The 27804-nt window shown below is 45.2% G+C and overlaps 1 protein-coding gene across 3 annotated transcripts in view; it reads right to left on the reverse strand.

Moving 5' to 3' along the window:
• The window catches only part of PCCA (propionyl-CoA carboxylase subunit alpha), a 475238-nt gene that overhangs the window by 212037 nt on the left and 235397 nt on the right, over positions 1 to 27804 (reverse strand). For all 3 annotated transcript variants that reach the window (XM_075918750.2, XM_075918752.2, XM_075918751.2), the window contains one exon: positions 8593 to 8703. In XM_075918750.2, the coding sequence (XP_075774865.2) occupies positions 8593 to 8703 (111 nt within the window). The remainder of the gene's footprint in view (positions 1 to 8592; positions 8704 to 27804) is intronic.

Consider the following 27804-nt stretch of genomic DNA (forward strand, 5'->3'; position numbering starts at 1 on the left):
AAGATAACAACTAAAGGCTCAGATACCTCCTCTATCATCTACAGGCAGTCCCCAAGTTACGCGGATCCGACTTATGTCGGATCCGCAGTTACGAACGGGGCCCTCTCCCTGGTCTGCAGCAGACCAGGGAGAGGAAGCAAAGCGGCGGAGCACGCGGGCAGCGGACAGCCCAGATGCGTCTGGGCTGTCCGCTGCTCGCGTGTTCCGCCGCTTTGCTCTGCTTTGCTCCCCATCCCCCTGGTCTGCAGACCAGAAGGACGGGGTGCAAAGCGGCGGAACACGCAGCGGACAGCCCAGACGCGCGTCTGGGCTGTCTGCTGCCCGCATGTTCCGCCGCTCTGCTCCCCGTCCCCCTGGTCTGCAGACCAGGGGGACGGGGAGCAAAGCAGAGCAAAGCCGCGGAGCCCAAGGGCAGCAGGACAGCCACGGCGCATCTGGGCTGTCCTGCTGCCCCCGTGATCCACGGCTTTGCTCCAGACGCCTGTGGTACAGCAGCTGGGGCGCTGCCAGTTGGTCCTGTAGCGCCGCTCTGGGCGCTACTGGACCAACCCGGCAGCACCCCAGCTGCTCTGCCCCAGGCGTCCTGATTCAGCCACTGCTGGTCAGTTTCAGCAGCGGCTGAATCAGGACCCTGTGGCAGAGCTGCTTGGGTGCTGCTGGGTTGGTCCAATAGCACCGAGGAGCGGCGGCGCTACTGGACCAACCCAGCAGCACCGCCCCAGGCATCCCCAAGTCAGCCGCTGCTGAAACTGACCAGTGGCTGACTACAGGAAGCTGCTGCCCCGGGCTTCCTGGAATCAGCCGCTGATCAGTTTCAGCAGCAGCTGACTTGGGGATGCCTGGGGTTCTTAAGTTGAATCTGTATGTAAGTCAGAACTGGCATCCAGATTCAGCCGCTGTTGAAACTGATCAGTTTCAGCAGCGGCTGAATCTGGACGCCAGTTCCGACTTACATACAGATTCAACTTAAGAACAAACCTACAGTCCCTATCTTGTACGTAACCCGGGGACTGCCTGTACTTCAGTATTCTAGAATGCATTTCATCAGGCGCTGGTGATTTGCAGGCATCGAACATTTCTAAGTAATTTTTATCTTGTTCTTTTGTTTTAACTTCTAAACTTACCCCATTTCCACTAGCATTCACTATGTGAGGCATCCCATCACCATCCATCTTCTTGACAAAAGCCGAAACATATAACTCATTAAGCACCTCTGCCATTTCCAAGTTTCCTGTTATTGTTTCTCACTCTTCACTGAACAATGGGCCTGCCCTGTCCCTGGTCTTCCTCTTGCTCCTAATATACTTGTAGAACATCTTCTTTGTTATCCTTTATGCCTCTAGCTAGACTGAGCTCTTTTTTGTGCCTTTGTGTTTCTAATCTTGCCCCTGCTTACCTGTATTATGTGCTTCTATTCATCCTTTGTAATTTGACTTAATTTCCACTTTTTATACAACTCCTTTTTTATTTTTAGATCATGAAAGATCTCCTGGTTGATCCAAGGTGAGCTCTTTCCTACACAGTGGAATAGTTTGCTTTTGGGCCTGTAAGCTGGGTAGGCTTTCCAGAGGGGTTCCTCTGCCTCCAGCTCAGTGGGTGGCCATTCTGCCCCACCATACACCCGCTACTTAAAATAGTCCCCAAGTCAGTAAGTCCACAACACAGCCTTGCTTCAGGTTAGGGCAAGAGGCAACTAGTTTAGGGGCCCAGCCTTGCGTCAGCTCTGGGTCTGGGGTAAAGAGTTCCAATTAGTTCCCGCTGTAATGGTCTGGCCCTGGAGCAGGGCAGGCAACCACCAAAGTCAGTTCAAGAGGCCCTGGCCCTAGGTCAGGGCTGGCCAGCAAATAACTCCCAGTTATAAAGAGTTTACAAGTTCACAGGGCCCCAGCCTAGTTCAGGCAGGGCAACGAATAAACCCACACAAACAGTTTAGCAGTTTGGAAGCCCAAGCCTTGCTTCAGGCAGGGCAATAACTCTTAATTAAATGGGCCCTGGCCCTGGTTCAGGGCAGAGCAACAAGTAACAGTTTAGCAATTTAAGAAGCTCAGGCCGGGTTTCAGGCTGGACAGCAACAACCATGGTAACAGTTCAACATGAGAGGGGCCCAGGCCCTGGTTCAGGGCGTGGCTACCAATAACACAGGTTTGGGGAGCTCCTTATTCAGGAAGGAGGCTGGCTGGTCACCTGCAGTGGTGGTGAGGGGGAGACTGCCACCCGGTAGGTGGGTGGCAGGGGGGGCACAGGCCTACCCACTTCACTGCACCCTGGCCCAGGGCCCTGGATGCAGCAGGGCCGCTGCTGCTGGCTCAGCAGGGTCTCCAGCCCGCAACGTGCTGGCCTAGGACTTTTACCAGTCCATGCTATCCCCTGGGCCACTTCCCGTCTCCCACTCAGCAGGTACTTGTGTTCCCAGAAGGTCAGTCGGGGAGCTGAGGATGGTGTCATCCCAGCAGGGCCTCGGCGACCCAACCCAGGCTGCAGTGGCTTGCAGGTCTTCAGTTTCCAGCTGGTCCTCAAGGTCCCGGGGTTCAGGCAGGCATCGGGGTTCGAGCAGATCTTCCTGGTCTGGCAGGTCCTCTGGTTCTGGCAGGTGCTCAGGCTCCCCGGGTACTGGCAGGGCCTCTGGGTCCCCAGGTACCGGCAGGGCCTCTAGTTCTTCTGGGTCAAAGGGTGACTCTGCTGGCAGGCCTGGCCAAGCCTCTGAAACCCAGGCCGGAAGGTCTTTGCCGGCCTCAGGGATGGAGGCCATCGGAAGCCCAAGCCAGGTCTTAGCCTCGTCGGCAGGGAGCTCTGGGCAGGCCTCTGTCTCCCACAGAGGCTAGAACCCAACTGAGCTCCCAGGCAGGGTTCCTATAGCCAAAGCCACACCCCCTGGCTTCCAGGCAGGTGAGTGGGAGGGGCTAGGCTGGGCCCAAAATGGCTCCCAGAGGGGTTCCTCTGCCTCCAGCTCAGTGGGCGGCCAGTCCAGGGCCCTTAATAATGTCCCTTTAAAAAACTGCCATCTCTCCTCAGTTGTTTTTCCTCCTAGTCTTGCTTCCCATGGGATCTTACCTACCAGCTCTGAGTTTACTAAAATCTGCCTTCCTGAAATCCATTGTCTCTATTTTGCTGTTCACCCTTCTACCATTCCTTAGAATCATGAACTTTTATGATTTCATGGTCACTTTCTCCCAAGCTGCCTTCCCCTTTCAAATTTTCAACCAGTTCCTCCCTATTTGTTAAAATCAAATCAAGAACAGCTTCCCCCTAGTAGCTTTCAACCTTCTGAAATAAAAAACTGTCTCCATTGCAGTGTAAGAAATTTTTGAAGAATCTGTGCCCCACTGTGTTAGTTTCCCAACATATGTCTGGATAGTCGAAGTCCCCCATTCACCACCAAATCCTGTGCTTTTGATAATTTTGTTAGTTGTTTAAAAAAAGCCTCATCCACCTCTTGTGCCTGGGTAAATGATCTGTAGTAGACTCCTAGCATGACATTACCCTTCTTTTGTATCCCTTTTAACCTAACCCAGAGACTCTCAACAAGTCTGTCTTCTATGTTCATCTCCACCTCAGTCCAAGTGTGTTCATTTTTAATATATAAGGCAACACCTCCTCCCCTTTTTTTTCCTGCGCAAGTAGTACCCTTCTGTACCAGTATTCCAGTCGTGTGCAGTACACTGCTCTACAGCCAAAATGCTTCTGAAATACATGTAGTTAAACTTTACTAATTCTGGGTCACTGAGAATGAAAATCATAGAATCATAGAATAATAGGACTGGAAGGGACCTCAAGAGGTCATCGAGTCCAGCCCCCCACCCTCAAGGCAGGACCAAGCTCCACCTACACCATCCTTGACAGATGTCTATCTAACCTGTTCTTAAATATCTCCAGAGAGGGAGATTCCACCACCTCCCTTGGCAATTTATTCCAATATTTGACCACCCTGACAGTTAGGAATTTTTTCCTAATGTCCAATCTAAACCTCCCCTGCTGCACTTTAAGCCCATTACTCCTTGTCCTGTCCTCAGAAACCAAGAGGAACAAATTTTCTCCTTCCTCCTTGTGACACCCTTTTAGATATTTGAAAACCGCTATCATGTCCCCCCTTAATCTTCTTTTTTCCAAACTAAACAAGCCCAGTTCATGAAGCCTGGCTTCATAGGTCATGTTCTCTAGACCTTTAATCATTCTTGTCGCTCTTCTCTGTACCCTTTCCAATTTCTCCACATCTTTCTTGAAATGTGGCGCCCAGAACTGGACACAGTACTCCAGCTGAGGCCTAACTAGTGCAGAGTAGAGCGGCAGAATGACTTCACGAGTTTTGCTTACAACACACCTGTTGATACAAGCTAGAATCATATTTGCTTTTTTGGCAACAGCATCACACTGTTGACTCATATTCAACTTGTGGTCCACTATGACCCCTAGATCCCTTTCTGCCATGCTCCTTCCTAGACAGTCGCTTCCCATCTTGTATGTATGGAACTGATTGTTCCTTCCTAAGTGGAGCACTTTGCATTTCTCTTTATTAAACCTCATCCTGTTTACCTCTGACCATTTCTCTAACTTGCTAAGGTCATTTTGAATTATGTCCCTATCCTCCAAAGAAGTCGCAACCCCACCCAGTTTGGTATCATCCGCAAACTTAATAAGCGTACTCTCTATCCCAACATCTACATCATTGATGAAGATATTGAACAGTATGGGTCCCAAAACAGACCCTTGAGGAACTCCACTTGTTATCCCTTTCCAGCAGGATTTAGAACCGTTAACAACAACTCTCTGACTACGGTTATCCAGCCAATTATGCACCCACCTTATCGTGGCCCTATCTAAGTTATATTTGCCTAGTTTATCAATAAGAATATCATGCGAGACCGTATCAAATGCCTTACTAAAGTCTAGGTATATGACATCCACCGCTTCTCCCTTATCCACAAGGCTCGTTATCTTATCAAAGAAAGCTATCAGATTAGTTTGGCATGACTTGTTCTTCACAGACCCATGCTGGCTATTCCCTATCACTTTATTACCTTCCAAGTGTTTGCATAGGATTTCCTTAATTACCTGCTCCATTATCTTCCCTGGGACAGACGTTAAACTGACCGGTCTATGGTTTCCTGGGTTGTTCTTATTCCCCTTTTTATAGATGGGCACAATATTTGCCCTTTTCCAGTCTTCTGGAATCTCCCCTGTCTGCCATGATTTTTCAAAGATCATAGCTAAAGGCTCAGATACCTCCTCTATCAGCTCCTTGAGTATCCTGGGATGCATTTCATCAGGACCTGGTGACTTGCTGACATCTAACTTTCCTAAGTGACTTTTAACTTGTTCTTTGTGAATCCTATCTTCTAAACCTACCCTCTCTCTGCTTGTATTCACTACGTTAGGCACACCTCCAGACTTCTCGGTGAAGACCGAAACAAAGAAGTCATTGAGCATCTCCGCCATTTCCAAGTTTCCTGTTACTGCTTCTCCCTCCTCACTAAGCAGTGGGCCTACCCTGTCCTTGGTCTTCCTCTTGCTTTTAATGTATGTATAAAAAGTCTTCTTGTTTCCCTTTATGCCTGTAGCTAGTTTGATCTCATTTTGTGCCTTTGCCTTTCTAATCTTGCCCCTGCATTCCCGTGTTGCTTGCCTATATTCATCCTTTGTTAGTTGTCCTAGTTTCCATTTTTTATAGGACTCCTTTTTTATTTTGAGATCGTGCAAGATCTCCTTGTTAAGCCAAGCTGGTCTTTTGCCATATTTTCTATCTTTCCTACACAGCGGAATTGTTTGCTTTTGGGCCCTTAACAACGTCCCTTTGAAATACTTCCAACTCTCCTCAGTTGTTTTTCCCTTCAGTCTTGCTTCCCATGGGACCTTACCTACAAGTTCTCTGAGCTTATCAAAATCTGCCTTCCTGAAATCCATTACCTCAATTGTGCTGGTCTCCCTTCTACCTTTCCTTAAGATCATGAACTCTATTATTTCGTGATCACTGTCCCCTATACTGTCTTCCACTTTCAAGTTCTCAACTAGTTCCTCCCTATTTGTTAAAACCAAATCCAGAACAGCTTCTCCTCTGGTAGCTTTTTCAACCTTCTGAAACAGAAAGTTGTCTCCAATGCAGTCCAGAAACTTATTGGATAGCCTGTGCCTCGCTGTGTTAGTTTCCCAACAAATGTCTGGATAGTTGAAGTGCCCCATCACCACCAAATCTTGGGCTTTGGATAGTTTTGTTAATTGTTTAAAAAAGGCCTCATCCACCTCTTCCACCTGGCTAGGTGGCCTGTAGTAGACTCCTAGCATGATATCACCCTCGTTTTTTACCCCTTTTAGCTTAACCCAGAGACTCTCTACACAGCTATCTCCTACATTCATCTCCACTTCAGTCCAAGTGTGTACATTTTTAATATACAAGGCAACCCCTCCTCCCTTTTTTCCCTGTCTGTCCTTCCTGAGCAAGCCGTACCCTTCCATACCAACATTCCAATCATGCGTCCCATCCCACCAGGTTTCTGTAATACCAATGATATCATAGTTGTATTTATTGGTTAGCAATTCCAGTTCCTCCTGCTTATTACCCATACTTCTCGCATTTGTATATAGGCATCTAAGATACTGATTTGATCTTGCCTCCCTGTTGTGCCCTGACCCTCCTTTCTCCTTGCCATTATAGGCCGTAGTCCCCCCCATTTCCAACCCATCTCCCAGTCCCGCACATGCAGCACTTACCTGTGGGCTTTGCTCACCTGCCCCCAACAAACCTAGTTTAAAGCCCTCCTCACAAGGTTAGCGAATGCTTAAAATTGTTGATTGGCTCTAATTTTCAAGATATGCTATTGGGTCAGTATATACGACCCTTGACTTGCGAATGACAGAGGATAAGTGAGTTATAAAGGGAAGGATCTCAATTTAAACCAGAAATGACTAAAATACATCTTTGACTGGATCTATAAATAAATCTATGACTGGGTTTGGACAGTACTTGCTTTTCAGGCAAAACAATGAATGATGCAATCTGAATCTGGTATTGCATCATACATGATATGAATTGCATCATGTTATTCCTAAAGTCATGGATGATGCAATCATAACGAAGCTTACATCACTCTGCTGAACAAATTGCCCTATATCAGCTCTAGAAATCATAGTGTCATGCTCTCTTATTTGTCAGTGTTTGATTTTGCAAAGGGACACATTTCTGTTTAGCCAAAGTGAACAGAGATGCCTCATACTTGTGTGAACAGTGCAGATAACTTCTGCTATATTTGTGGTGAAGTGACTTTTGCATCACAAAAACGCAGTATAACCACTATGGTTAAGAAAGCATATCTCCTTTATTTTGGCTGCAAAATTGGAGATCAGGACAAGAGGTGGGCCCCACACATATGCTGCAACACTTGTGCAACAAATCTTCACCAGTGGTTGAACAGGGAAAGGAAATCTATGCCTTTTGCAGTGCCAATGATTTGGAGAGAGCCAGGAGATCATACCAGCAATTGTTACTTCTGCATGGTGCCTCCAGTTGGGAAAGGTGTGTCAAAGAAGAAAAAGTAGACTGTGCATTATCCAAACATTCCATCAGCTATACGCCCAGTTGTTTTAATTGTCATATTTGAATTCAGCACATCAAAATACATAATAAATAGCACATTTTATCTCTGAAGCAGACGACTTCTAAAAAATTGTAGACCAGTGTTATCTCACCAAGTCTCTGTGTTACCAGCTATGTCATAGTTGTGGTTTTTTACTAGCACTTCAAGTTTTTCCTGCTTATTCCCCATATTTCTTGCATTTGTATATAGGCATCTTTGATTTATCCAGATCATTTTTAATTATAACTGTATTCTCCAGAAAAAATTTCCAGAGATTATATGAATACAAAGAAAATATTTCCCCTTACTTCAATTACTTACTATTTTAATATTAACAACAAGAAATTAGTGTATATTTTCCATGATATTACAGGATCCTATGTGATATGGTATGTCTTGCAAGATGCTAGAGCCTCAAAACTCCCATTGACCCAGAGCCGGCCCAACGTACAGGCCAAAGGGTTACTGCCCGAGGTGGCCCATTGTAGAGGGCGCCCCGCAGGGCTGCTGGGCCGGATGGGGGCAGCACTGCACATGCTCCACGCGTCCGGGGTGAGGCCACACGTGTGCTGGGCACTCAGGAGTAAGGGGGGTGTCATGTGCCCGGGGACAGGGCTGCACATGCGTCGCACGCCGAAGGGTGCCGCTGCGCTCCCAGGGCGCGCGAACGGCTCGGGCCAGCCCTGCATTGACCACCCATCTGTCAACAGAAGTTACAAATGCTTGCCACCTCTTGTGACTGTGCCCATGTTCAGGAGGATGTTTATTATATCATTTTAAGAATCAGATTATGTGAAATATATATTTTTCCACTCTATTATTTTAATTTTCAAATGGTAGCCAAAAATTTCTTTTTGAAGTTCAATGACAATAATTCCAATTTTACAACCTGTTAAAAATTACAAACATTTTGTAAATAAATAATCTCATTTAAAAGTTGAAAAACTGATTCACTTTATAAGTAAACAGAAATTATAATAATGAAAGGAATCTTTTACACACAAAAATATTTCAAGAGAGGACAAACCTTTAAAGCCATCAGGATACACATCAGGAAGAAACTTAGTGCTGATATCCCCCTGAACAAAGCGTGGATGGATTATCACTTCTCGCAGTAAAGCAATATTGTGAGTCACACCTAAAAAATAAAGCATTGAGTCAAATCAGAGGAATATATTAATCGCAAGCAATCCTGAGAAACAACAAAACAAAACAAAATGTATTTGGGGAGTGCTTTTTCCCCTCATGCTGAATTCATATCAACCAATTTGGCAACCATGGCACTGACAATCATTTTTTGAGGAGGATGATCTACCTAGCATTTAGACAGTCATTATTTCTGGATAATTTAATGTAATTAAGACATGAATGTTTGCAATTCTCACCTCTGACAGACCCTGATCCAAAACCTAATGAAATCAATAAGGGCAAAAAGATACTATAAGGTGTTTGCCTCTGTCCAAGCAGATACAGTCAGAATGAGGGATGTAAGCGACTAGTAGACTATCCGACAAGCGGATGCTTATCAGATAATCAACTCGACTAATCACTTCCCCCTCCCCTCTAGCTGCTTCTAGCAGAGAGAGGCAGTGAGGGGGCAAGCAGGAGCCGGTGCTGGGAAGAGCTGGCTTAAAAACCAGTTTCCCCCAGCAGGACTCTTGCTACATTTCAAATGCGGGGATGCCCTTATCGACTAATCAAATAGTCAATGCAAATTGCATCAACTATTCAATAACATGATTAATCTAAATTTAACATCCTTAGTCAGTACCTCAAGATAGCTGAGAGAGGTCTCATCAGAGTATCAGTGCCATACTGATAAGCCCAGTGTTTCCAGTTAACCACACCCACCTTGCCATTCTTACGTTTTAGAAACATTCTGTTGGGAAAGTTATGTACACAGCAATGAATTTTATCTCACTTACCTTCTCCCTCTAATGAGTCTGAAGCACTCTAATTTTGTCATTTATAATTCATGTTGGTTATCTAGAGATCTTAATTTTTTTGAGACTTATCTGTGCTTTCTTCATACTTGCAGACCATCCTCTCTAAAATGCAATCTTCATGTCCTCTTATTCGACCTTGCCCAGACAAATCTCTAATCAAGTTTTTCACTACCTTCTGTCTCTCCCCCTTAGCATTATGAGACACAAATGGGGATAAAAGGTAAAATATTGGTTCTTGGGGTTTTGCATTTTCCCTTCTGCTCATCATTTTCTCTTTCTCCTCCCATCTTATACTTTATTTTTTTTCTTCATCTTACTGCTTTTTGGGGACATTGTGTTAACAAGAAAGGAGTACTTTTCACTGCTAGAAGGCACAGAAGGCCAACGTCTATTGGTAAATTGAACTCCAATATCACCCACTAGAACTCCCCACACGATCCTGTACTTTGTTGCTTCTGACAGTCTCCCACAATATGACGCACATGCATACAAGTTGTATTTTAATCTAGAGCTCCCTCAGAAACATTCTGCACTGCAATAAAATCTATGTGCTGGCAGAGCATCTACCAGAGAGACAGAGTGAAAGACCAGGTAAACCATTTTATTATTTTCTCATTTAAACAAAAATCTCTTATATCACAACCTCTAGAAAAATACAGGACTATGTAGCACTTTAAAGACTAACAAGATGGTTTATTAGATGATGAGCTTTCGTGGGCCAGACCCACTTCCTCAGATCAAATAATCGAAGAAAATAGTCACAACCATATATACCAAAGGATACAATTTAAAAAAATGAACACACATGAAAATTTTCTTCCATTATTTGATCTGAGGAAGTGGGTCTGGCCCACGAAAGCTCATCATCTAATAAGCCATCTTGTTAGTCTTTAAAGTGCTACATAGTCCTGTATTTTGTTTCAGCTACACCAGACTAACACGGCTACATCTCTATCACTATTCTAGAAAAATAAACTTACATTCCACTCATAATTTGTTTCTGAAAACTACATTGACTATATAAATAACACAACATGTAATTTTCCATTTATTTGACTAAAAATAACGTTGCTGTACTATTCTCACCAGAATAGGAAAATATAATCAAACTTCAGAACTGCACAACTATTTACATTTTTTTTTAAATAGAGATACCACTAGAGAAATACAGTGCATGGGCTTTTTAATGCATTATTTTATCCCATTTTTCCTTCTCCAACTTTAGAAACATGAATAACATTCTTGTTATTTTATGCACAGCCCAGTTCACATACTTTTATAAAACACTTTCCTTCTACAGTCTGCTGCCAGTGTGAAATTTCTAGCTGTCTGTGTGGCCAATACTGAGGCCACTTTCAAAACATGGAATCTGACTTGGTCTTACGAAACAATATTGTAGCTCTAAAGATTAGTTCATGAGCCATTAACCAGCACCCTACATCTAGTTCAACAACAAGAATTTGACCACATGATTAGAAGACGAAACTCTATGCAACTTGGGTGATGAGGTCACCCAAGCACCTCTGATGTTTACATACATTTAACACATTCCATTTTATATACCTCCAATAAACAGCTTAGTAAAAACACAGAGAACTGTTACAGAAGATAAATGAATGTGAGAATAAATATAATTATATTTTGAATACTGCAGAGCAGAGCTAGGTAAGTGTAAGACTAACTATTGACTTTCCCCCTCATTTTCCCATTTGACTAGAAACTACCATTAAGTTAAAATGATAAATTTTCAAGAACAGTTTCAGAATTGTAATGAAAAACACAACAGAGTAGCTCTTCAGTGTTTTTGGACTTTCACCGAATGCAAAATGTAATACGTTACAATGCGAAACCATATCATCTCATGTTTTTCTTTCCTAAACTGCTGTAAGATCCCTGTTGAGATGATAGCTGATGACAGATGACAAAGTTCTTAGTGTCTCATTTGATTGCCCCAAAAGACCTGAAATAAAAAACTATCACAGGTATCTTAATTCCAAACCATGTGCAACAGAAAAAAACCCAGAGGTTTCTGCAGTGATTTCAGCTCTAAAAGACCTTTTATAGTTTTAATAAAAGCATACAAGCCTAGGTGTTTGGGAATTGGTGTAATTTGCGTGTTCTACATATGTAAATTAGCAATTTAATATGCAATAGTTTTCTTTCAAAGTACCATGAAAGACTGTCCTATTGTTTCCAAGATGACTCATTTAAACAATGAATGGATGGTTGATCTACTCCTTAAAAGTGAGTTTACAACTTCAATGATGTTCCTAATCACAGACTGGAAAAATAATAATGTGCCACCCTAAGTCTTCAAAAGTCTAGAAGTTTCAGATTTGCAATTTAGCATGACCTCTGTCAAAGTTCATAAGGTTTTCATCTGTGTGTGAATAACTGCCAGGCTTCAGAAACATGGACCCCTAGAACAGCTTGCTCCTGACTACCTGCTGCTTCCCAAACACTGGCCAGACATTAGCCCCCAATCCTACAAGATCAAACAGAGGCCAACAGGCACTGCTTAATTCATGCAAAGTTAGGAACTAAACTGAATTATATTATATCATTTCTGCAATTGACTAATTCTGCCATCAGCCCACGAGTTTTTTAAAAAATCAAATATGAAAATAACCCACATTTTATATTCAAGAAAACCGTAAGCCAAAAATCACTAAAATTCAGTTCTATTTTGTTTCCTTCATAAAACCACCTCTCATTCACATTGTTAAAAAAGTTGCCAATATAAATAAGTGTCACAATCACAACTTTGTTGTTCCCCTCTCTGACCCCTTGTCTATACTGCAATACGACACCCATGGCTGGGCCATGTCAATTGACTCAGTCTTGCAAAGCTTGGACTGCAGGGTTATAAAACCACAATGTAGACATTTGGGTTCAGAGTGAAGCCTTTCAGGGATTGTCTTCCTTTAGGGGTCTCAAGCTCAAGCTCCAGCCGAAGCTAATATACTGCAATTTTATAGTTCTGCAACCTTAGCCCCAAGAGCCCACATCAGCTGACTTGGGCCCACCATGGGTTTTTTGTGTTTGTTTTTTGTAAGTGCAGATACACACGTTGAAGTAAAATACCTAGAGTTTACTAGTCGTTGCCAAAAGCTGGGTTTTCCTTATTTCTTTTTTTCTTCTTTCCATCATATTGTCCATTGTAAAATATGAATGCAACAAAATATCTACTTAAGATGTACTTTTAAGTTTTTATCTATTACTATCTATTAATTTTCAGTCAACATTCCTCAGCAGCAGCCTCAAACAGTATGAGGATGCTTTGGGTTAAGGCCCTAGCTTTTAATTTAAGGAGACCTAAAAATATATACAACATTACTTGGGTACAGTTAATTTTGTGATCTGAACCTACTGCCTAGTGAACATCTATGACATTGCAAAACCACCACATAATTTGGTATAGTTTGATTACTATTCTTCATAGCCTTGTATAGGAACAGAAGGCCCAAAATCCACTGTCAGAGTCATATGATGAAATCTTCATATTGTATACCTATATGCATTGTGCCTGGTCCTACCCCATGCTATCTGGAATATACTCATGGAACAAAAACACAAGTACTAATGAATTCAACCCTTTTTAATTAATTAAAAAAAACACAACCAAGTTCATGTATTGTTCTTTTCCAAAACACCATCACCAAAATGATATGTGATAAAAATAATTTTGTACAAAGCAAAGAGATGTGGATGGGATGATACACAAATTACAGTGTTTAGTCACTAAAAAGCAGAATAAACTTGGTTTTGTGCCTTAGCGTGCCATGAGCAATATTTTCACAATAAATATTTACTGACACTAAACATATTCAGTGTTGATTAGCCCTTTTACAGTATTAAGCTTCTGTCAGCTTGACATTCACAAACACAAATCTGCATTTATCCATGTAAACTTAATTGGAGCCCTACATGGCTCGCCACAGATAAACAATTCAATATATTTAACTTGCTGAGAATTTTAATTGTGTTAAGTGGAATGGAAAGAACTTTATTTGCATACTTATTGATTGCTAAAACATAACATTCATTTTATGTGGAATTTGAATTGACTGATGATAATTTAGCAATGTTAGTCTGAAAAAATACTCTAGTACTGTATTTTACAAGTCATTACATTGGGTAGGTAATGTATTCCATTTCGTTTGACTGTAAGAGTGGTCGCCAACTGTCAATCATGATCTCTGCTGGTGGAGTCTGGCTGCTGCTAACATCTTCCAGATATTAACAGGACCACATGTAAGTTGTAGTTGTTTAATGACACCCCATATGGATTACAGTGTGGAGTGACATTCTATGGTATCTGAGGACTGGGCTGTAGATAACAAATTCCTTAATGTGTCTATGGTGGTTACTGGATCATTGAAGGAAAAGGTGATTATCCCAGTGTTTCTCATACAATGTTGTCTAAGATCTCATTGTGGTGTCCAAGGAATGCTGGCATATGAGTGTTCTACAGAATATCTGATGGATGGGTAGTAGCTGTTGCCTGATATAAGATTGCTTATAAATTTCCAGTTACCACCTTTAAGACTGACAGGTGCTTTTACCCAGGATCAGGCCTAGTATTATTCTATGGTTGGGAACCTTGATGTGCAGAGATGCAACTTACGCTATAGGAACTCTTGCATACCACAGAATATACTCTGGGGAGAGAGACTGGGATATTAATCATAACCAGAGCTTGACAAACCCTGGCGAGAGCTACTCGCCAGCCACGCACCGTGCATGCGCCAGACCGGCACTGCGCATGTGCAAAGCGCCAGTGAATGGGGCACACGGTGCAACCAGCTGAAATCTACTCAACACGGGCAAGTAGATTCCGTGCTTTGTGGAGCCCTGATCATAAAACATTTAAAACTGCCTTCACCAAACAAGGGCATTCCACAAGAGAAGCAGATTGCATCTTAGAATGGGACACCCAAATACCTGGGATCTCTGCAGGGATCTCTGGTGGTGGAGTGTAGCTGGGGCCTTCCTTGCTCCAGCCCAGCTGGCCACAGCATTCAGCCCGCTGAGGCTGCACCACGCTCCAGCTGGACTTAATCAAAGAGACTCAGTTGCCTGGGCAGCTGCTCCTCTTTGTTAACTTGCAGGCTGGGGGGCAGAAGTGCATGTGCAAACACACATGTGCATCCTCAGTCTTGCCTCCTGCTCTGTGAGGGGGCTGGGCGGCTGGCACACATGGCGCGCTGGAGACAGGGCTATGCTGTGCTGTTCTCCATGGGTCAGAGAGACACCTTCCCCAGCACCCCATTGTACCCAGCCAGGCTGTGTTATGGTTCAGGGAGCCCCTTCCCCAGCACCCTGCTGCACCTGGCCCTGCTGAAGCAAGCCCTGGGCAGCCCCTGGATCTGCCTGCCGCAGCCTCAGCCCTGGAGATGCTGCCTGTGGGCAAAGGGCTGGGGCAGGTAGGGAAAAGACTTTGCTCCCTCCCCCTCCTGACCTCAGCACTGCTCCCAGCACTGAGAGTCCCAGCACTGCTGTCGTGTTGTTAAATATGCTGGGGGCAAAGGGATGTGGGGGCAGGATGGGAGGGGGTAGGAGTTGCACTGAGGGGCATGGGGCAATGCAGAGGATCAGGCTGAGGGAAATCATGGGACTGAGGGGAGTGAGGCTGGAGCAGAGGGAAGATGTAAGGGGTGGGATACAATTTTACTTTGCAGAAGCTGCGCTTTCCTTTACCTCCCACTTCTTCGCCTCCTTCCCCAACTAGCTATTTGGCTGCATTTTCATCCTTTCACCTTTTTTACGCTGCTACTGCCCCAACCCCCTCCTGCTCCAAAACTCCCTCTTATACTCCACCCCACACCCTCTCCTGCTGCTAAACTCCCTTGCAGACCTCGTACCCCATCTCCAACCCAGATCCTGCATCCCTATCCCACTCACTGACAGCCCTGTCCTGCACATTGAGTCCCTCATTTTTGTTCCCACCCCAAAGCCAAAGGGAGTTCACAAAAACCAACTAACTCTGTACCCCAGAAAAGTAAATCTAGTCTACAGGAAGCCATGAACCTGAATCCTCCCCGCACCTTCCCCTCACCCTGTGGGGGTTGGAGAGCCAAAAGAATGAAGTGTCTCGGTTGGGGGCCACATCAATGAGGGTTGGGGGATTTGGGAGGAATTATTTTTGCTTTTTTGTGGCCCTCGACCCAAAAAAGGTTCCCCACACCGGTCATAAAGAAAACATTGAAACTTTCTGTGTTGGATATAATGTTTTACTTTAATTAAATTAAAGTTCGATCAACTAACATGAGAAAGTTAGAATGCTCAAAAAATGAGGAGTAACGTTAGTTCAAACCAAGGGATTTGGTTCAAACTAATGTGTCCCGCCGCGCACTTTCACTTTTGAAACACCTGTTGAGTGGAGTAACGTGCCAGCAAGATCATGCTAATGAAGCGCGGGATATTTAAATCCTCACTTCATTAGCAATTTTGGTCACCTACATTTGCATCTCTAGCTCGAACTAGGGAGCAAGTGTAGACGTACCCTTAGGTTGCTATAACTATGTTGTTTGGGATGTGAAATATCCCCATTCTTTAACAAAGTAGTTAAACTGAGCTTACCACCAGAATTCTACCATCAACCTTGCCAATATCACTCAGGAAATTGGATTAACTATCCTGAGAGGAGAACTCCTCCCATCAGCATAGGGAGTGTCTTCACTGAAATACTACAGCAGTGGAGAAAAGGCCTCAGAGTGTACAGCTAAATATCAGGTGAAAGAAATTATTTATGGAAAATAGTTAACACTTATTCACTGAGACTATTCACGGTCAAGCGACCCATTCACACTTCTGCAGTCACAGGACACAAAAAAAAGAGGAGAGGGGTTAGTGAGGTACAGGTTTTTGCAATAAACCGTTAATCCAGTCTTTATTAAAATCATAATTTTCAGTGTCCAGCAAAGATATTAATTTATGTTCTCAGGCTTGTCTTTTGAAGATGTTCTGAAAGTTTCCTTTGAGGATGAAAACTAAGAGGTCAAATGTAGAGTGACTGTTTTGTGAAAACTTAAACAATGAATAATCCAGCAGCACCTTAAAGACTAACAAAACATATAGATGATATAATGAGCTTTTGTGGGCACAACCCACTTCTTCAGATGACTGGAGTATTAAAAGTTCAGATCCAAGAATAAATAAGGGAAAGGGGGGGGGGGGGGGAGAAGGGAGAAAGGAAAAAAATAGTGAATTAGATTGTTCAAGTTACAAAAATCTGATAAGAACAATTTGCACCTCTTTAAAAGTGGTTTGGTTGGTTAAATCTCTTTCTGTTTTGTGAAAATTGTTCATCCATTTTTTCTGAGTTCATTCTGCTTCAATACCGAAAAAGCCTTCAAGTGCACATACCTAGGAATTAATAGTTCCCCAGCAACTCTAAAGAGACGATTCTGGAACTGCCTGAGTTTGTAAGGATGAGTGGGAGGCATAGCGATTACCACTTTGTTCAAAGACAAAAGATGGTAGTCTTGCTGATTCCAGAAAAACCACTGGATCCAGTGGGTTTTTTTATCTTCCACCTTTGAAAGATCCCAGGGCAGAGGTGGGTGGGATGTCTGAGTGTCTCTTTTGAGACAAGGCAAAGAATTACTTTGAGGGGAAGCAAAGATGTGGAGGGCTGTACTTCTTGGAGAGTTATCTCCTGTGCTTTGGCCACGTATTTGAATAACTCTTGAAACTGCTTTAGGTCATCTGTAGGAGTTGGGGTTGTAGGGATGACTGCTTCATCACGGGATGAAGACTAGTTGGGGGGACAGACTACTCTGACATGGGCTCTTCCTTCTCAGACTTTGGTTGTTCTGGAGAGTCGGGTGCAGTGTCATGAGCCTGGTGTGGAGGACACTTGGCAGGTCTTTTTGCAGGAGATGAAGATGCAGTGTAATGACTCCTGTAAGCTGACCATGCATCCCATGGGGGTCATTGGCTTGGATATGGAGGTGGTGGGTATGGCCAGTGATGACCATACCAGCGCGGAGAGGGAGGTACTTGGGTGGACCTAGATGAACGTGACTCTCAGGGAGGACATCTTTGTGTTGGTGAGGAGTGTTGAGATGAGAACCCTGCTTTGTGGTCCTGTATCCGCATCACTAAATGATATTGACAATGCCAATGATCTAGGGGACTAGATTGAATGGGCTGACAATGCCAGTGACTACAGTGACGACCATACATCTGTCTGAATTTGTTCACATGGTGCCGTGGTGTGCCTTGGTGCATTCTTATGTGGTGCCACTTTGGTAGGTGCCACTGTCAGTGCTGGAAGCAGCGTTGGCATTGGTGACCTCGAAGGCAACATGTTGGCAGAGGCAGACTTCAACACTATCTTCGGTGCTGAGTTTGTGTCAGGCAATGGCACTATTGGTGCTGATGTTGATGTCAGTGCCCAAGATTTGTGCCTCCATTCAGAATACTCCAGTTTGGAAGGTGTACTATGTTTCACCAGCATGGTGCTGGAGGCGCCAGGCTTATTGGCAGTGCTGTCTCTAGAGGAACTCAGTGCCGGGGGCAGGGATCTGGCTGGAGATGTCCCGGCCTTTTCCCTGTCTGAGGATGAGGAGGAATCTTTTCTTTTCTGAAATTGGAATTTTTTTCCCCCTTTCTTGAGTCCTCACTGAGGCAGGAGAGAACTCCTGAGTTGGTTGAAGGGTTTTCTTCTAGAGAAAGGTCTTCAGGCGATTGCTCAGTCATGTCTTGCCTGCACTATAAGATTGGAACAGTGCAGGCACTTCTGAGAGAGATGGCTTTCTCCCAGGCATTTTATATAGGAGAAGTGACCGTCAGAGGCAGGAATAGCATCTCTGCATGAATCACACTTCTTGAATCCTGGTGAACCAGGCATACTGAACTGGGGAGAGAGAGCGGGAAAATGAACTTTTAAGTTTTGGGGGGTTTTTTAATTTTTGAAGAAAAACAGGGAAGAATAGTCTAAAAACGTGGGAAAGGGTGAAACTGAGTAACTTTTCAAACTTTTTGTTTTAGGCCTAAAGAGGGTGACTACGAGGAGCTCCGTCTTCTGCAGAGGACAGTAGAGAAGGAACTGAGGTGCTGCACCATGCTCACAATCAAAGGATACTTACTGTGACTGTGCAACACAGCACGGCACTACTAGAAAAGATCTCCAACTGACAACATGAGGATGCACCAGCATCTAAAATGGAGCACCCTTTGGGACATTACTCACAGAAGAAATATATTGTCTCACCTACAGTCTTGGGATGGCTTGCATTCCTTCATCCAGTATTGCCCTTGGGACAAGACACAAAACATGCGTAGGTGACAGGGATCTGGCACGCTTTCTATTTGTGATGTGCTAGGTCTCTTTGAGGCAGTTTTAGAGCCCTGTTTTAAATCCATGAAATAGACTACTTGGGTATGGTGCATGGGATGTGGAGGGAGATCAGTTTATGATACAGATTGCTCTGTGGTGGTGATAATCTTCATCTGCACTGGTAAGGAAAACATCTCATGAGGAGAAGGTGAGACTCTTCCCAGGGCAGCTTGTGTGAAGGACAGGGAGCCCCTGAACCTCTGTTCCCCCATCCCACACTCCTCTTCCCCCACCACTTTCCTCTGGTTCTCAGAATGCCTTATCCACTTCAGCCCCCTGACAGTTCCCCCCCCCCCCCCAGATCTCCACATGTCACTAGCCCACCCCCAGCACCCTATAAATCCTGGGCATTGGCAGCAGCTTCCCTTTGCCCCAGGCATGGACTCACAGCCAGCCCTACAGGGAGCAGCCTGGGGCAGAACCTGCCCTGCACACAGGCTTCCCATGGAGCAACATTCCTTGAAGGGGGCAGGACTCAAATTCTCCCCACGAAATGGGGGGCCTTGCCTGGGAGCAGCACTCAGGGTCCCAGCAAGGGGGGACTAGGCTGGGGTCTCTGCACTAGGAAAGTCTCTCTGGGAGAGGTGCAACTGGTGAGTGGTACAGTGGCACACATCTGAACAAGCACATATGTCCTCAATCTTGGGAACACCGGTCTGTAACCCAGTAACCCCCTCCTTTTTTGTTCTATGACTACAAAGTTATTAACAGGACATTATAGCTTGAGTTGTCTCTTAGAATATAGGCAATTATTTACACTAAAGAAATCTGTTCTACATGGTGTTTAGCTTGATATTCTGAGCACCTTCCCAGGCCTGAAAAAGAGCTGTGTGTAGCTCAAAACTTTTTCTTTCACCAAAAGAAGTTAATCCAATAAAAAAATATTACCCACACTGTCTCACTCAGTAATTTATTATGCATAGTTAAGGGTATTTTAACTAGTTAATATTGGATAAATCATTATATAAATGGATCAAGACCATGCATCAGGGAAATTATGACTATACAATACTAATTTAAATGAAAGTTTGTCTGCTTTATTTCCAGAAAATCCAGGCCTATCCCAGTAACATGTACCCTATCCCCTTCCTCCACCATAACATCTAATTTCTAGATAGCACTTCTCATCTACAGATCTTAAAATAATTTACAAAGGAGGTAATCATTATGCCAATTTTAGAGTTGTTGAAACCGAGGCATAAGAGCTGCTCTTCCCACTTATCTTTGTTTCGACCAATATGAGTAGGTCTGTACTGTAGCTGGGAGAGTGCTTCCCACAAAGTTCTAGCACACTGGAAATAGCAGAATAACAGAAGGGCTCAGCCGGGTGGGACAGGCTCTCCTGGTGTGAGCAGCCGGCACTCCCCCCACTTCCCTGGCAGCAGGTTGGGCTGTGCCAGCTGGCAGCAGTGAGAGGAAGCAACACTGGGACTGAGGACCCTGCACACGCAGGAGGCATGTCGGGGGTTCAGGACCCTTTGGGGCTTTGCACTAAAGTTCTCTCTAAGCTGCCGTTCAAAGCTCCCAGAGCAGGCAGAGATCAGCAGATCGGCAGGGACGGGCATCTGTAAACAGCAGCTAAATCAAGGGTTGGCGATAATTTTTGCCCAGGGGGAGGGGCAACGACGGGTGAACCCATCTGGATGCAGTGCATCCATGGGGACGTCCGTTCCTACCCAACGACTTGGGTGCAAATTAACGATGGACAGTGTAAGGAGCACTGGAGGGTGGCCATAGCCCCGAATCTGGTCTACCTGGTCCTGCTCGGTTATGACTGGCCAAGGTTAGGCCCGTTACTACGGCAGTGGGGGTGAGACAGTACGTGCCGGGGGGGGAGGGGCATACCAGAAAAAAAGGTACAGGTGGTAGCCCAAAGGGAGAAGGCATCGAACGAAGGCCTGGAAAGAATGGCCGAGGAGGAGGGGATAACCCCAAGGGAGACTCCCATCCTGCCTTTCAACCTGGAGCTAGATGTAGGGGATTTCCTTCAACTCCAACGAGAAGATCCATCCCTCCAGAGAGCCTGGGAGCAGGCGAGGGGACCCCCGGAGACCGATCAGGAGGAAGAGGATCACGATCAGAACCCCCGTTTTGAGGTACAAGGGGACAGACTTTATCGGGTAATGCCTCCCCAGGAGGGGCACAAGGCAGTCAATTGTTAGTACCCGCTCAGTATCGGTGGCGGGTCCTCGAACTGGCTCACACCAGTCCTTGTGTGGGCCACTTAGGGCGGGACAAGACACAACAGCGGGTTGTGCAGAGGTTTTATTGGTCGGGGGTAAACCGGGCCGTGCGAGACTTTTGTGACTCTCGCCCTCAATGCCAGAGAACAGCACCGGCTCAGGTGGTGCGGGCCCCGTTAGTTCCCCTGCCTGTGGTTGGGGTGACATTTGAGAAGATAGCATTTGATCTAGTGGGGCCTGTAGAACGGTCCATCCAGGGCCACCAGTTCATATTAGTCGTAATAGACTATGCCACCCGGTACCCAGAGGCAGTACCTCTCCGGACCATAACGACCCCAGTGATTGCAGAAGAACTAATTAAAATTTTCTCCCGCATCAGGCTCCCAAGGGAGATCTTAATGGACCAAGGTCCTAATGTAACCTCCCGGCTGATGAGGGAATTGTGTCGGATGCTGCAAATTAAAACCCTCCGCGCATCCGTCTACCATCCCCAAACGGATGGTCAGGTTGAACAATTTAGTAAGACACTGAAGTCAATGTTGAGGCGATTCATACAAGATGATCCCCAGGAGTGCGACAGGCTATTACTGGCCTTACTATTCGCTGTTAGAGAGGTACCCCAGGCGTCATCAGGGTATTCTCCTTTTGAGCTATTATATGGCCGGCAGCCCAGAGGGATACTAGATTTGGTGAAAGAGCAGTGGGAAGAACAGAACTCATGGGGTCAGGGAACCATTCAATATGTATTACGGCTGAGAGAAAAGCTATGTACCCTAGGGGAATTCGCTAGGGACAATCTAAAGAAGGCGCAGGAACAACAAGAAACCCAATATAATCAGAAAGCTTGTTTGAGAGAATTTGAACTGGGGAATAGGGTATTACTGTTGCTACCATCAGGTGAATCCAAGTTACTGGCCAAGTGGCAGGGCCCATTCGAGGTGATACGCCGAGTCGGGACAATAGACTATGAAATGAGGTTGTCCGGGAAAAGAAAAGACTCCCAGATATACCATGTAAACCTGCTAAAAAAATGGAAACCACGGGAGGCCCTCCTGATAGACCCGTAGCCCCCGGAAATGGACTTAGGACCATGGGACGCACCAGAGGGATTCCCCCAACTAGGGGAGAAGCTGGGGACCTCACAACGGGAAGACATGCAATGAGTACTAAGGTCATTCCCGCACATCCTGACTATTAGACCCAGGAAGACTAGTCTGACCAAACACGAGATACACACTGAATCTGGTAAGAAGGGCCGTAACGCATTCCTCCCCCTGCCCAGTAAGTTGTGGGAAACTGTACGGCAGGAGCTTCAGATGATGCTGCGATGGGGAGTAGTTGAGGAATCCCGAAGCAAATGGCGAAGCCCGATAGTACTGGTCCCGAAGGCCGACAAGACAATGAGATTCGGTATAGACTTCCGCGGAGTTAACGCAATCTCACGCTTTGATGCGTACTCGATATCCCGGGTGGACGAACTGCTAGAAAGGGTGGGGGAGGCGCAGTACCTGTTGACTATAGACCTTACCAAGGGGTACTGGCAGATCCCCGAGTCCTGAAGCTAAAGAGAAAACCGCCTTCGCAACCCCCTTCGGATTGTATCAATTTACGACCATGCTGTTCGGACTCCACGGGGCAGCGGCGACGACCTTTCAAAGATTGATGAACTTAGTGTTATACCCCCCATCAGCAATTCGCAGTTGCTTATATTGACAATTTTATCATTTTCAGCTCAATATGGGAACAACTCCTCCATGTAAATATCATACTGGAGGCCCTGGCGGAAGCCGGTTTAACAGCCAATCCCAAAAAGTGTAAGTTTGGGCACTGGGAAGTATCCTACGGTAGGAGGGGGTCAAGTAAAGCCACTTGTGGACAAAGTGAGCACAGAGCAAGTTTATCCCCTGCCGTCGACTAAGAAGCAGGTATGACAGTTTTTGGGATTGGCGGGATACTATTGCCGGTTTGTAGCGGACTTCGCAACATTAGCCGCCCCTTTAACAGACATGACCAGAAACAACCAACCGCAGACAGTACGTTGGACAGAACAGGGGAGGCAAGCCTTTAGAGACATAAAAGAGCACCTGATATCGGCTCCCGTGTTGAGACAACCAGACTTCACAAGGCCCTTTATTGTACAGACAGATGCCTCCGAGATAGGATTGGGGGCCATGTTATTGCAGGGGCTGGGGGAGGAAGAACACCCGGTGTTGTATCTGCAAACTGTTCCCCAGAGAAAGAAACTATGCCACCCTAGAGAAAGAGACCATGATGGTAAAGTGGGCTATCGAAACCTTACATTATTATCTCCTAGGTGATCACTTCTTGCTAGTCACAGACCACGCCCCAATGAAGTGGATCCAGTCCATGAAAGACACGAATGTGAGAGTAATGAGATGGTATTTAGCCCTACAGCCATACTGTTTCCAAGTAATACATTGTCCAGGGGCAGCCCACCAGAACGTGGACTTCCTCTCCTGCAGCGTAGAAGGACTGAAAGAGGCCAGAGGGCCTGATGGTGCCATATAGAGGAGGAGCAGTGTGACGGAGCCATAGGGTTGAACGCGCCCCCACCACTAGACCCCCGCACGAAGCAGGGTGAGTTGCTCCCGTCCCCTGCTGCGGTGAGAGCAAAGCTGGCAGCAGAAGCGGAGCCGGCGGGCGGCAGCCTGTCCCCGGGCCGTGCATGCACCTGGGGCTCCAATAGCTACTGCGCGGACGCAGGCGCAGTAAGGGGAAGGGCAGGCAGGGCCGCCGGGGGGCAGGGGAGGGCAGGCGGCCCTGGACACCGGCGCAGGGGAGGGCGCAGCAGCCGTAAAAGGGGAGACAGAGGATCGAGGGGGGGAAGAACCAAGAATCCAAGGAGCGGAGGGCTAAGGGAGAGCCAGGACACTTGAGGGTGAGGAAGCAACCCAGGTCGGGCAGACGGAGAACCGCTTGTGGGCTGACGCGTTGAGGAAGTTAGCCCCATCAGCCAGTTGGGTGGCGTACCAGAGAGACAACCCCCACCTTAGGGCCCTAGGCTGGGGCCTGGAGAGAGGGCAGGCCCAGGCCCCCCTCAGCCCCCAAGCGGGGTGATCATGCAACAAAAAGAAATTCACGGCCATGCTAACTGAGGGTGCGCGGTCGGGAGATCCGAGACAAGGACCGAGAAGAAAGGGGGACCGCCAGGGTAGGGGGACGGACCCTTTCACACTGCTGCTATATGTCCCAAGAGTTGGACACAAAGCTTCACAACTATTTAGGGGCTGCTTTGAATGGTGTCTACTAGTGTGACTAATTTGTATTGAAGTAAGAGATCTCTGGCCTATAATGTACTGAAGTCAACCACTATGAATATATTTTAAGTAAATGTAGTGCTTATGAAAGGTGTTGAATTGCTATCACTTGCAAACAAAAGTATTCTATCTGCTCACAGAAGAGGTACACAAGAAGCTTCTTCAACCCACTCAAATATGGCTTGGAGGGACAATCTCTCCAAGAGGTTCAGTCACCATGTCATTTTAGTCCCTAGATTCTCTAATGAGACTATAATGAATGATCCTAATGGTGGCTTTTGTTCCAGGTGGATACCTATCCACCAGGAACTGAAGTAAGACCACTGATTTCATCATGCAGGTCACCAAGCAGCCATTAAAAAACGGTAGTAATAAAAGTCCTTGTCAACCTGTGCCTCCTTTGAGATAGTGACACAGAAGTGGTGAAAGGCTTCATATTCCATTAGCAATCCCTGAGCCATCCATTTGCAGTCCCCTGGGCCATCCATTTGCACTCCACCCCACCACCCAAGAATAAGTGAACATAGTGTGATTCTTGAAACATTAACATGGAAATTTTCAAAGACTCAAATGGATTTTTACCTGGAGATGTTCACCTAAAATACCATATAACTAAAATTTCCCCTCTTAGGCTGTGCAATTTATTACATAGAAAGAAACAGACAATTTGTATAAAGCACAAAATATGAATATAAAATGATGTACAGATCTAAGTAGGTTTTATTCTTTTTAAAGGACAGCATTTGGTGCTACTTCGCTGTTTTGAAAATTCATACAGATATAACAATAAGCATACAATGCATGAATTTCAAAATGTGCTTTAACTAAATGTTCTACTACTTACGGGATTTAGATGGGAGATGACTTCACTATATGAGACGCTACCATGTGCCAGCTCCATTTTGGAGATTACAAAGTAGTTTTCATTCTGATGTAACGGTGGTTTAATAAATCAAGCAAAAAACCTTCAACATTAACATTTTAAATTAAAAATATGTAGACTATGTTAAGACCAAAACCCAGATTTTAATTTTTAATATTGGGATTTAAATGCCAAAGAGTTAAGAAGGAATTTCATAATTTTCTGCACTTTTATAACATTAACATACAGAAACTGAAGCTCCGTATCTATCAATGCAGTTCAGATTATTACAGTATAAATCAGCTTCTTGAAATTATCCCATTAGAAATCACTGTCTCTTTAGAGATTAGGGATAGTTTGGTATTTGTGAATACTCAGTTTTAAATAAATGCAGGACAGTGATTTCCTGCTGTGCAAAAGTGTGCCAGAATTTGTGTTGCTTGTCAAACAAGCTAGTTTCTCCCAAAAAGTATGCTGAGTCTTATAAACTCATTAAATTTTAAGACCTAAGCTAAAACTGGTGCCCTATAAATTTGAGCTTAATGTTATCTTACTAATACTTTTGCTTATTGCTTTCTTAACTGTTTTTATTTTTCTCTCTATTCTGTCATGAGACAAAGACTTTATCAAATAAACATAGCCTGATTCCCACTAAATCCTTTGTCAGCCAGTTAAGAGAATTTCATACAGGCAGTCCCCGGGTTACATACAAGATAGGGACTGTAGGTTTGTTCTTAAGTTGAATTTGTATGTAAGTCGGAACTGGTACATATTGTAGGGGAAACTCTAGCCAAACATTTCTCCAGAGCTCAGTTTTATTCTCCCACACCTCACTTCCCTCAGTCCTTTATTCTCAAGCTGAGGTGTCTGCTGAGAAAAGCCATTCTGCGTCTCCCTAGTCTGCTGGGTGGGGTGCCAGCTTTGCGTCTCCCTGGTCTGCTAGGGGGAAAAGCAGCTAGTGCGGGGTTGCCTCACCCTGTTTGTAAGTAGGGATCCAATGTAAGTCGGATCCATGTAACCCGGGGACTGCCTGTATTTTTAAAATACCTGCATGTTAAATTTTAAATATACATTTGCTTAATCAGGCCAAGCCTTTGGGCAAGGCAAGCGAGGCAGTTATCTTGCTCCCCACACATTCAGGGACCCACACTGCCCAGTCCTGCCCATCTAACTGCTCACCCACTGTCTTGACTGGGAGCCGTGCGGCCGTGCAGCTCAGCCAACCACAACGTGCTGCCTTCGGCCCTGCAAACTCTTTGGCCAGGCCTGTGCTTAATGTATCTAGTATACCTGGGAAGAAACATATGCCTCCTTTAGGTTACAAAATATGGGCATTTTAAACAACTGTATGATCCCTTCTACCAGAAGATTTGGAAGTGGAGGTCTTGGATTGTCACTCAAATAATTATCAATTTTCTCACTTCTCTTGTACTGCATTTTGTGTGCATCTAAACAAAATAAAGCAACAACCTTTATACAGTTAAGTTTGTGCTGCAAATTGACAAAAACAGACAATTCAAAGTTGCGGAGGTGGATTAATGAAGGAAAAGCAGAAACGATCCATAGAAATTCATGAGATGAAATCTTTGTGTTATTGAAGTCAGTGGCATAACTCCCATAGATTTTGATGGGGCTAGGATTTCACACCAAACTTACTGAGGAGTCTCTTTGCTTGCTTTTCCATAAAGGGAGTATCAGGTTTCCCAGGAATAACAGTTTCTTCTTTCTCTGAAGAAAAGTCACAGGATAAGCACAGAAAATGGAAAGGGAAATGTTCTGGATCTCTCTCTCCTGCCCTCTAGCAGAGTGATTTACATGTTGAAACTGTAAAAAAGGTTTTAGCTAGTAAGTTGTCAGGTCATCAGATCTTCTGAGGCACTGGAATAACCATAGAAATGTAGCCGTGTTAGTCTGGTGTAGCTGAAGCAAAATACAGGACTATGTAGCACTCTAGGGTATGTCTACACTACCCCCCTAGTTCGAACTGGGGGGGGGGAGGGGCGGGGGTAATATAGTCATACGGAGTTGCAAATGAATCCCGGGATTTGAATTTCCCGGGCTTCATTTGCATGAAGCCGGCCGACGCCATTTTTAAATGCCGGCTAGTTCGGACTCCGTGCCGCGCGGCTACACGCGGCACGGACGAGCTAGTTCAGATTAGGCTTCCACGAGGCGTACAGCTAGTTCGGATAGGAAGCCTAATCCAAACTAGCTAGTCCGTGCCGCGTGTAGCCGCGCGGCACAGAGTCTGAACTAGCCGGCATTTAAAAATGGCGCCGGCCGGCTTCATGCAAATGAAGCCCGGGAAATTCAAATCCCGGGCTTCATTTGCAACTCCATATGACTACATTACCCCCCCTAGTTCGAACTAGGGGGGTAGTGTAGACATACCCTTAAAGACTAACAAAATGGTTTATCAGATGATGAGCTTTCGTGGGCCAGACCCACTTCCTCAGATCAAAAACCGGAATAACCAGTTACTGTTGGGCTATGTAAAATGAATACGGGTGTGGGATGGTGGTAAGGATTTCAGCCACAGCAGGCACTACCCTTAGACATGCTCTTTCCCTTCAATTTTGCATCCTTGGAAAAATAGTAAGTGTGGAGTTGCTCTATTTTGTTAT

The sequence above is a fragment of the Pelodiscus sinensis genome, chromosome 1 (assembly GCF_052426305.1).
Source record: "Pelodiscus sinensis isolate ZL-2025 chromosome 1, ASM5242630v1, whole genome shotgun sequence".
In the NCBI taxonomy this organism is placed as follows: domain Eukaryota; kingdom Metazoa; phylum Chordata; order Testudines; family Trionychidae; genus Pelodiscus; species Pelodiscus sinensis.